At 37.6% G+C, this 11,209-nt stretch overlaps 1 protein-coding gene across 1 annotated transcript; it reads right to left on the bottom strand.

The window, feature by feature from the left end:
- Nucleotides 1–882: 882 nt before the first annotated feature.
- Nucleotides 883–10,533, bottom strand: AREG (amphiregulin). Its single transcript, XM_017852975.1, is given in 7 exon segments — nucleotides 883–1,133; nucleotides 3,226–3,337; nucleotides 5,347–5,499; nucleotides 6,636–6,764; nucleotides 6,766–6,835; nucleotides 9,118–9,366; nucleotides 10,447–10,533. Coding segments are annotated over 6 exon segments (756 nt in total). The 5' UTR covers nucleotides 10,508–10,533; the 3' UTR covers nucleotides 883–1,133; nucleotides 3,226–3,243.
- Nucleotides 10,534–11,209: the final 676 nt, after the last annotated feature.

The raw sequence follows: 11,209 nt of genomic DNA, 5'->3' as shown, positions 1-11,209 counted from the left end.
GTCTAGGAGCTTAGACATTTGAAACTCTTCAAGTGGTGATAAAGTATAGCTGAGGCTGGGAGCTCATTGGTTAGATGATCACTGGGCAAGGATATGGTGGATAATATGCCAGAGACATATGAAGGTGTTGATGCTTAATGCACCTTTCATTCATGAATTTCTCTTCTATGAAATGATCTCTGGTAATAGTCCCCATGCCCCCACACACATATCATAAAGGTCGTTTTTGTTTTGTAAACAGGCAACTTAGTTCATCAGCCAGACATCAAACTGTGAGGCATCCCATAACCTTAGTGTTCTTGAAAGAGCATCTACCACCAATATACACACATTGGTTTAAAATACAATATTGTAAGAAAATAGTAACAAGGGGAGGGAAAGAAGAAGTGGGTTTTAGACACTTCATACATTCATGTCTTGATATTAGGAAAAGAAGTCTCAAATGTAAATACTTCCTGGTTCTCTTAATATGTCACTTTTGTAATATTCAAACCTATTTTTCTCTTTGTCTATGATGGTCATAGTGATGTGCAGTGAGTTTGCTTTCTTTTATAATATCTGGGTCCACTGTAACAGAGAGGTAGTACCTTATCTTGATTCTAGATGCTTTTATAATTAACAGCACTTGGTATCAAGTTCTACAATGGATAAGTAAGACCAATTTGGGATTATTATTATAAACATTCATGTTTGTGGGAGAACTATGTGACTCTAGATTATAATTTTCCCATGATGAGTGTCATCTAATAAAAAAATAAGTTTTAAAAATCAACATAAAGACAGTAAAAAGAGGGAGAAAAGCCTTTCTAAATGATCAACCAACTGTTAGGAGAAAAACACACTGGAGTCTTGCAATATCAAAACTAATATTCAAACTCTCAATCTGTTTGGTTAAAAAAGTTTAATGAGCTGTAAAATAAATACACTTCCATTAAATATTAAATAAATTATTTACAACTTGAAAAAATACTTTTTACCTTCGTGCACCTTTATATACAGAAATAGCATAAAAAGTGGCAATTGAAAGTTTAAAACCATCATAACAAAAAGGGTCCATTGTCTTATGATCCACTGGAAAGAGGACCAACTCATCATTTATGGCTATGACTTGGCAGTGACTCCAATGTGATATCCTGTGAGAAAATAAAATAAAACAAAATGTTGCAGATAAGCTCAATTCCAGCTGATCTTTAAGAAACTTTAAAGCATAATCAAGAATCAGAATTTCTATCAGTTGTTTTCTAGTACATCGTATAAGAATGCTGATTTTTCAGAGACCAACTCTTACTTTGGCTTGAGTTCGTCTTTCACACCTGCTTTGATTATACACCTACTTCAGTAGAAGTCTGCATATGCTCAAACCTGTTGCATCAAATTCTGCTAATAAAAATGCAACAGCAGTAATGAGAAATAGTTTTCATAACCAAATCTATGCAGTAGACATAATTAAAATCAAAGATTAAGTGTCTCAGTGTATTTATGATATACTTTTAATTTAGGAAAATTAGTACTGAGGGCATAATAGTAACTACCAGTTAGTAGGCAGCCACTATGTGCTAGCACAGCATATTCTCTTTCCTAAAATAATTCTGGGATCTATGCTGAAAAATCTCAGTGGCACTAAAATAACCAAAACTTCGTCCTTATTCACATTGGTGGTCTTAGCTTTACCACATTAAGCCAATACATTAAAAACTTTGATGCAATAAATACTGAGCAAAGCATTGGTATGAATAATTATCCATTTTATGAATTATTGAGCTAATTCTGCAATAGTCTAATAACAAAATATCTGTACTTAAGCAATGCTAAATATAGTGCTGTTCAAGCATCAGAACCATCTGGAGTGTACATTAAAAATAGAAATTCTGATTCAGTGGATTTAGGGTTGGGCTTAGGAATATGCATATTCAACAAGCACCTCAAGTAACTCTTTTTTTTTTTTTTTTTTTAAGATGGAGTTTCGCTCGTTGCCCAGGTTGGAGTGCAATGGCACGATCTCAGATTACTGCAACCTCTGCCTCCTGATTCAAGCAATTCTCCTGCCTCAGCCTCCCGAGTAGCTAGAATTACAGGCACTCACCACCACACACAGCTAATTTTTTGTATTTTTAGTATAGAAAAGGTTTCACCATGTTGGCTAGGCTGGTCTTGCACTCCTGACCTCAGGTGATCCGCACACCTCAGCCTCCCAAAGTGCCGGGATTATAGGCCTCAGCCACAGTGCCCAGCCCTCAAGTAACCTTAAACCTACAGAAGTTAGACAATCAATAACTGAAATGACATCATCTCTCTTGAATGTCTAAGGGAATAAAGTTCCTTCTTCAGGCAGACTTCTGACAGACTGACAGAAATCAAGTGTGTTCTTGATTTCCTTGCCTCCCTCTTCCTCTGGGAGTTTTCTTCCTTAGCTTCTCACTTTCATTGTCAATGAAATATTCCTCTTCACACTTTCTTACCTTATACCTACAACATGCTCAGCTCTCTCTCTTTACAAGAAAATAAAATATATGTTCTCACCAACCTATTTATCAAATTTACATCACCCTCCCTTTCTACTTCCTTTTGTAAAAAAGAGTATTCGGCCTATTGTCTGTCTCCATGCCCTCACATTTTCAGTGCAAGCACCCCCAACTGTGGCTCTCCACCATGTGAGCTCAACCTATCATCACAACTGTATCTCCCCTAACACTCATTTAGACTAAGCCATTTTTCACAAGTTTCTAAAATGATCTATTCCATTTCTCAGTATAACCCTTCCTTTCCATTCACAGTTTCTTGAACCAATCTCACTAGTCCTTCAAGGTTCACTTCCAAGGCCATCCTGAACACGTATTTTCCTCCTCCCTAAATAAATTCCACTGGATTCTTTCTGATTTTCACTGGAAACTTCTTATACTCCATTGGTTCCTTTCCCACAACATTTATTTTACATCTCTAGTATTCTGGTTTCTTATATATTTTTTTCCTATCTACTAAACAATAAGTTCTTTGAGAATAGGATCAGTGTCTCTCATATTTATATCCCTAATAATACTGATTAAACACATAGTCTATTCTCAATACTGAATTCAATCTCTTACTCAAAGAATAATACTTTAATATAGCCATTGTTCATAGTGTGTACATAATTAAGAACACATTCCATATTTTTCTTGAGATTATATAGTGCTAAATTTTTTAAATTATAGGATATGATCTAAAGATATATTTTAAAACTCAAACCTGTAATTTTATCTTCAGTTATGCTATAGCATGTACATTTCCATTCTCTTGTCGAAGTTTCTTTCGTTCCTCAGCTTCTCCTTCATATTTCCTGACGTATCGTTTTCTAAGACTTCAGAGAACAAGGCATTTTAATGTTATCAAAGCTCTATTCATCTATATGTTTGATTGGGGTTTTTATGAGCACAGGGGGTTCTACTTCATGAGTAGTGATAGACCAGTAAGCACTACACTTGACACTAAACCTAAATCTGGCTATAAAATATTACCAATTTCTAAGGGGGTATTTATGTTGACTTTATATAAACCTATTTCCAGAGGACTTATATGTAAATAAATATGTCTTGATATGCCAGTTCTGAGAAGGTATGAAACATATCCAGATGTCTTGTTTTTGCAGAACTTAGCACAGCTGCCATGCACAATTGGAGAAGATAATAGTATAGTTTTGCCACAGGAAGACTCTATGCTCGCACAAACTAAATGATTAAATATTTTTAAAACAGGCTTACAAAACAAGTTGAGCTTTACTTATTTCTAGGTATAAAATATATCCTTCTAGTTTAATTGACTGTTACTTTCCACTTTAAAACTCAATTATTTAAAACTTCTTGTTGTTGTATAAACAACCCCTGTTGTTAGGAGGTCTTTAACCCACCACAAAACATTATCATTAAAATCCTAAAAAGTTTTCTTTTATTGTAATAGTAGAGGGAAAAACTCACCTCAATTAGGAAAACAAACCCAGCAACTTTTGCTTAGGTTTAGTGTTTGTTTTATGTTTCAAACATGAGGAGAATATGGGAGACAAGGGGGAAAAAAGCCACTGCTTAATTTTAAGAGTGCTAACATAACAAAATCTATCCATTCTTCCCACAAAAATTATGAAATATTTCAAGCTGAATAATTACAAGTTTAATTACTACAAAACATCTTCTTTAACTAGCGATTGTTTTGTTCTATCCTTAAAAATAATAATGGTTTGTCTGAGAGTCCCTCTCCTAAACCCCTTTGCATATCTGGCTTGCGGTACTAAAAAACCAGGACAAATTCTAGGGTGTACAAAACAAATTTAAGCTACATATCAAACTTTATATGCATGATGAAATAATTTGTATGTGTCATTTTATCATGATATGATCTAAATTTAAAATAATTGTAAACAATGGCAGAAGATAAACCCTTGTTTCCTGAATGGTAGTCTTGGTAGATCATGTACACACTAGATAGCTGTTAAGGTTATTTACCAAGACCTAAAATTAGAAGAATGAGTCCCTTGCTTTTCCCAAGCTCTAGTAGGACATGAGTCATCACAGAGCCATTCATGTCCTCCCCCAGCTTCCCTCATTCAGTGACTTCTGTTTGACAGACAATGCCATTTTGATGCACCCATCAGTGCCTACTACCTGGGACAGTCTAGTCCCAACATTCACTGGTGATGAAGTGAAGTGTGTGATCTGTTATTATGAGCACAGGGAAGATAGGCTGTAGTGAAACAGTAATAGAATTGTCCTTGCTTGCTATGCCATGTCATGTGATGGAAATTTATTTTTTAATAATTGAGTTCTCATATTTGATAGTAACAAAATAAGCATAAGCTATAAGTAAATTAGTACCATGTTATATTCCTAACTCAGAATTTTGCATTCTAATATGAGCAGAAAACATATCTATTCTTGGCTGCTGATGATTTGTAGTTCTTTGTCGTTTTTGTTATCAAAGCAGTATGCCTGATACTATGAACTTCCTATAAACTAGGTCTTAATTAGCTTCTGAGACTTGATGAAGCATAGGATTTCACAGAAGTTAGAAATATTTTCTGAGATTCTAAAGTAACCATGAGTAGAAAAATGACATGAAATAAAACCCTCAATTATTTAAGTTCAAAAATTTTCTAGATCTTCTATAAAAGGGCTTTACATATTAAATTTCAATTTATGGCCACGGTCATAAATATTGACCACTTTCTGTGATATTTGTCAATAAAATACAAAAATATAAACCAAAGATCATGTGACAACAATAGAATAATTCATCTAAAATACCAGAGTATGAGAGAAATACTGAAAAAATTAACCTCCCATTATTGTGTTAAGAATTTGTAAGTTATGTCATACTTACTGGACTGTAATAACAGCAATAGCTGTGAGGATCACAGCAGACATAAAGGCAGCTATGGCTGCTAATGCAATTTTTGATAAACTACTGTCAATCATGCTGTGAGTTTTCATGGACTTTTCCCCACACCGTTCACCGAAATATTCTTGCTGACATCTACAAACAATTCACATTTAAAAATTATAATCATAAAAACATTCTGTGTATCTTAAGCTTACTTTCCAGATCATAAAGAACCATTTAATTCGATAGTAAAAAAGTTATGCCATGTACTCGTATTTTAAATAATGAGACACAGAATGCATTCTAACTAAGCATCTATTAGTATAAGAACAAGTTGAGATTAGATTGGGTGTGATATTCCAAGAAGACACACCTTGTCATTCTTTGTGTTTCTTTTATGACCAACTGATGAGTTCAGTGATTTGTTATGCAGTTGATACATTCCACTATTATTTAATGTGCTAGCAGCTTGTGGGAGGTAAGCGGGGAGGAGGTTAAAACAACGTGAAAGATTATGTAAAAATTACCTTTAGGTCCCTTTTTAAAGGAGTTTTAAAAAATACACACACGTGTGTGTGTGTGTATGTATACACACACATACATATATATAGAAAGAAAGAGAGAGAGAGAGAGAGAGCGAGCAAGCAAGAGCATGCACAAAAAATAATGGTTTATACCAGGGGTCAGTAAACTACAGCCCATGGGTCAAATCTGGCCATTTGCTGCTTTTTTGTTTTGTTAAACAACCTGCATGCAAAGAATAGTTTTTACATTTCTGTTTTGTTTCGAGACAGGGCCTTACTCTGTCACCCAGGCTGGAGTGTAGTGGTGCGATCACAGCTCACTGCAGTCTCAACCTCCCGAGCTCAAGCAATTCTCCCACCTCAGCCTCCCAGGTTGCTGGGACTACAGGCTGTCACCATTGTACTCAGCTAAATTCTTTTGTATTTTTTGTAGAGATGGGGTTTCACCCCATGTTGCCCAGGCTGGTCTTGAACTCTTGGGCTCAAGGGATCTGCCCACCTCGGCCCCCCAAAGTGCTGGGAATACAGGTGTGAACCACTGCACCCACCAATTTTACATTTTAAATGGTTACACTTTAATTGGTTGTTTAAGTACATATAACAATCTTGGCCTACTAAGCCAATAATACTTACTATCTGGTGCTTTAACAAAAAGTTTACTGACCCTTGGTTTATACATTGGAAAAATAAATGGTTTCCTGCAGTTAGGGGTTTCAGACATGGTGCTAGAAATACAGAATTCTATATACTTTGAGGAAAACTTACTTGCATGTCACTGCTTCCAGGTGCTCTATATATTTGCATTCTCCGTGAATGCAGAAATTTTGAAATTCTGCATTACATGGATTTTTCTTCTTTCTGTTTCTTCTATTTTTTCCATTTTGCCTCCCTTTTCTTTCTTTTGGGTTTATCTGAAGTATTTTCACTTTCTGTCTTGTTTTTGGGGGGCTTAACTACCTGTTCAACTAAAACAGAAAAGATTTACTGACAAGAGTCTCTCAAACTTGAATATCATTTTAGAGACACGAGAGAAAGATGTCATAGCAGTGAGAGCTCACAGGGGTAACAGCCATGCACACCTCATTACCTAACACAATATAAAAGTTAGAAAGGATTGAATAACTATAATGTATAATTTTCAGTTTTTTTCTACCAGAAAGTAGTGTCCACTCATGATTACAGTTGGGAATTAGTGAGTACTACGTGCAGGTGGAAAAAAATGAGAATTATAAATTAGAGTTACTCTACGTTATAATGCTCCAACTCCCAGATTACAACAGACTATAATCAAATTGATACTTTCCATGGAGCTCATTTCTGTGGTCAATCTATTTGAAAACAGGAGCCCAGGAACATTTGTATTCAATGCTTCAGAGATTTATCTTATCAGATCCACAGAAACTTTTGTTCAGTCTTGCAGTTATGCAAGGTGTAGTTTACCCACATACCAAAGATAGGAAAGGGCTTTCCATGTTAGTGCTATGCATTTTGTTACGCTAATGTCTGAAGAGGTTTATCCAAGTGAATATTTAGCAAACAGATTTCAGTAAAGAGAAAATACCATTAGTCATAATGGTCATGCAGCACCCATTAAATACAAAACATAAGAAACATAGTGAAGGTCAACTAGGGTAACAAAGACAGAATATCTGTGATTAAGGAAATGCAAAATAAATACTGAATATTTCAGCAGATCATTATAACATTTAACAAAAGTAAAATTAGTAGCAAATGTTTAAGAGGTGGTTATGCAATTTTTATGTTGAAACTTTTCTCTGATGATAAAAAAGCACAAGATAGAAAAGTCCTTTAAGAGAATATTTTGAATGAACATAACTTCACTTTATCAGATAGATGACAAACTATATAGACAGAGACAAATAATAAATAGACACTATGCCGAAGTGTTGCAATAAGCACTAACATCATGGACATTTAACTTAGCCTTTTGAAGGTATTCAGCCAACATTTTCACTCTATTTCACAATGCATTGCAATTTTAAGCACTAGTCATCATTTGTACTGCTAATCATTTACTTGGTCTTCTGAAGTGTTAACAACTTGAAACATGTTTAACAGAACAGTTTCTAGGCACCCTGATGGTCTAATCTCATGCCTTCAAAAATAAGCACACATAAACCCCTTCCCCACCTCACAGAAAAGCACACTTTCAGAAGGAAGGGAACCAAGTGGAGTGTGTGCTGAAGGGTTTCTCACCTCCCACTCACTCCAGTCACTGTCCCTGTGGTACCGCTTGATGTCCCTTCACCAGTTCTCAGAACCAGACAGTTTCCCTGGGAGAAGCCAGGGAAACTCAAGCCAGGACAGAAAAGGCCTTCAAGAGCTCTGAAACCATCTTGCCCTGCCTCTGTAGTGGATGCTCTTAGGATATTTAGATCTTGTTTGTTGTTAACCTCTTCTTCCTTCAAACTCCAAAGTATGCAATATTTATCTCTCACTTTGGTACTTTCACTCCAAAGAAAGGGCCTTTTTAAAATATGAGATGACAGGAAAGTGAAAGAAACCATGGGTCACTATTATATAACTAACAAATGCGACCTGGGGTTCAAGAGTGATTTTAGCAATACAAACTCTATGTATATTCACCCTTCTTTAATATTTCCAGATGGCATTATTATTATTATTATTATTATTCCATCAGTTTCTCACCACCTAGTACTTAAATGCTAAAGTCTAATGCCTCCTGTCCCATTACTTCCTCTGCTCCCTTATTTGTGTTAAAATGCAGTTATCTGTGGTGGTATGGGGGAAGGGGATACAAAAGCTAAGATAGATACAAAGTAGATAGGAATGGTTAATGTCTAAATTTGTCTCTCAGAACTGGGGTCATGTAGCTAAGTGGGAAAGAGCTTAGTGTCTCTTCTGCATAGAATCAAGCAAACTGGAGCTCTAATTTTAACTCATCTGCTTGTTACCTGTGGAACCTAGAGCAAAACCTGTTTGGGCTTCAGTTATCACATCTGTAAAATGAGGATAACAATTCCTACTTAAAGTCATTGTGAAGACGAGGTTTAAAAATGAGACATATATCATTTATGATCAGTCTGGCCAGATAGGATGTGTCCACATTATGGTTCTTTTTGTCTCAGTTTACCTAGGGGGTACCCAACAGATGTACATACAATAAAGCCACTAAAATATCTGGGGAGCAGCTCCACTTCTGAAGCAGCTTTGCTCATATAAACCCACATCTCATAGGCCATATTTTTGCTTTAGAGGTACTCACCTCTGACTGAATCATCTACAATATAGCCAGGTATTTGTGGTTCGTTATCATACTCTTCTGAATAGTCATAGTCGACTCCCGAGGACAGTTCACTACTAGAAGGCATTTCACTCACAGGGGAAATTTCACTTCCTGAAGACATCTCACTTCTTGAGGTAACCTCAAATCCATCAGCACTGTGGTCCCCAGAAAATGGTTCACGCTTCCCAGAGTAGGTGTCATTGAGGTCCATTCCAGCAGCATAATGGCCTGCAGGGGACGGAATAAGGGAAAAAAAGAAAAGGTAAAGTGGGATGCCTTTCTCTCCAGTCAGCTGTGTTAGGAAGAAATGTTCATCTTTTGACATCAAAGTAGTTATTGCACATGTGCTATTGTTTGTGATTGAGTCATTTCTATGAAAGAAACTTTATATTTTTGCCAGCAAGCAAATTCAGCTGTCCCAATTACAGAGCTGCTTTTATGAAGTTTTTCTTTTCCACAGATAATCCACATTAATTTCCACATGAAAAAAATCCCGCCAAATTGGCAAATAAATCTAATACAATTACTTGATGGGTAATGTCTAAATATTCCCATCACTTCACATTCCAAATGCATTTATTTTTTGGCTAGAATGCCATCCTGGACGATTTCAATAGGTTCTAGATATAAATATCAGATTTTCTTAATATGTATTCATATTTTTAAAAGATTATGTACATAAAATGTAAAACATAATATAAACAGTGGTTAATTATATCGATTATTATTGTCATTTTTCATTGTTATTATTATTATTATTACTACTACTACATAGACAATAAACTGAGTACTAAGATTTGGGGCCCAGAATTAAGGCACTGCTTTATCTTGCTTTTTCTTAGGTCTCAATAAAACAGCATCAGAGTGGTGCTTTTAACCCCTCGCCGGGACACTCTGAGTCCCTCTAGGAGGGTAAAGAAGAAATCACTATACAGAGGAGATGGAGAATTAGACAGGAGGCAGCAAACACTGCTGGGTTCAAGATCTGCGGAAATCACTTCACCTCTCTAGACCTTGGTCTTTTTAATCTGTGAAACGAAGGGTTAGGTTCAAATGATCTCTCCCGTCTCCTCAGCTGAACTAAAGAAAAAGTACAGGGATTCTCTGGGACACCTTGTCCTGGACGTCTGAGACATCTGCCCTTCTCTCTTCCTCCTAGGGAGGGAGCTACAGTGATCACCTCCTGCGGCGCAGGGTCCGGGGAGCTAAAGGGCGATTTTTCGAGAAGCAAGAGCCAAACTCAAGAGGCAACAGCCTTTGCCTGCCATGGGAGGACAGTCCAGCAGTTCAGCGCCGGTGAATCCTCACCTGAGCCGAGTATCAAGAGCGACAGCACCACCGGCGCCGGCGGCAGCAGCGGGGCTCTCATTGGTCCTTCGGAGCGGCGGCGTCTCGGTCTCTGGGGCAACTCGGTCTCTGGGACGCGAGTTGTGGCCAAAAGGAGCGGGTGTTGGGAGAGCAAGTGGAGACCGGGAGTGTGCGCCGCTCTCTAAGGCTTGGGGAGCTCGGGGCGGCGGGCGCGGCGCCTCGGGCTGTCCCGGGACCTCTGGGGCGCTGGCACCCAGGTGTGCGAACGTCTGTAGGGCGGCGCGCACCTGCTGCTTTATAGGCTCAGCCGGGAGGGGGCCGCAGCCCATGACGTCAAGGCCAGGCCGTGGGTGGAGGCAGGCGGCGCCCCAGAAGGTGCTACCCGAAAACCACGCGCGGAGGACACACGCCCCGCCTCCCTCGTGCGTAAGGATTCGCGGAGAGGAAGTAGAATTTAAACCTCTAGCTGCAAGCCGTTTTTGAGGGCGAGCGGGACTGGAATTTGGGAACTAGTATCAGACAGTTAAAAGTCCCGACGTTTCAAATTCTGACAACCTCTTTGTATACTTAACATCTACCACAGACGGGGATTAAATAGAAGAGTTCCGTATTTAGATGTAAAAGTACTTTAAGACCAAGAATGACTTTGCCTGATGTTTCCAACAAGGATAAAGGATGAGAGAGAACTCTTAATGAGGAATTATTTCTTGTAGGATGGGCTTCTATCTCAATCAAGAACCCCTTCCCACACATTTCTGTGAAA

Source organism: Rhinopithecus bieti, unplaced genomic scaffold (assembly GCF_001698545.2).
Source record: "Rhinopithecus bieti isolate Rb0 unplaced genomic scaffold, ASM169854v2 scaffold_35319, whole genome shotgun sequence".
In the NCBI taxonomy this organism is placed as follows: Eukaryota; Metazoa; Chordata; class Mammalia; order Primates; family Cercopithecidae; genus Rhinopithecus; species Rhinopithecus bieti.
Note: the sequence above shows the minus strand (reverse complement) of the source record. Positions and strands in the feature narration are given on the sequence as shown.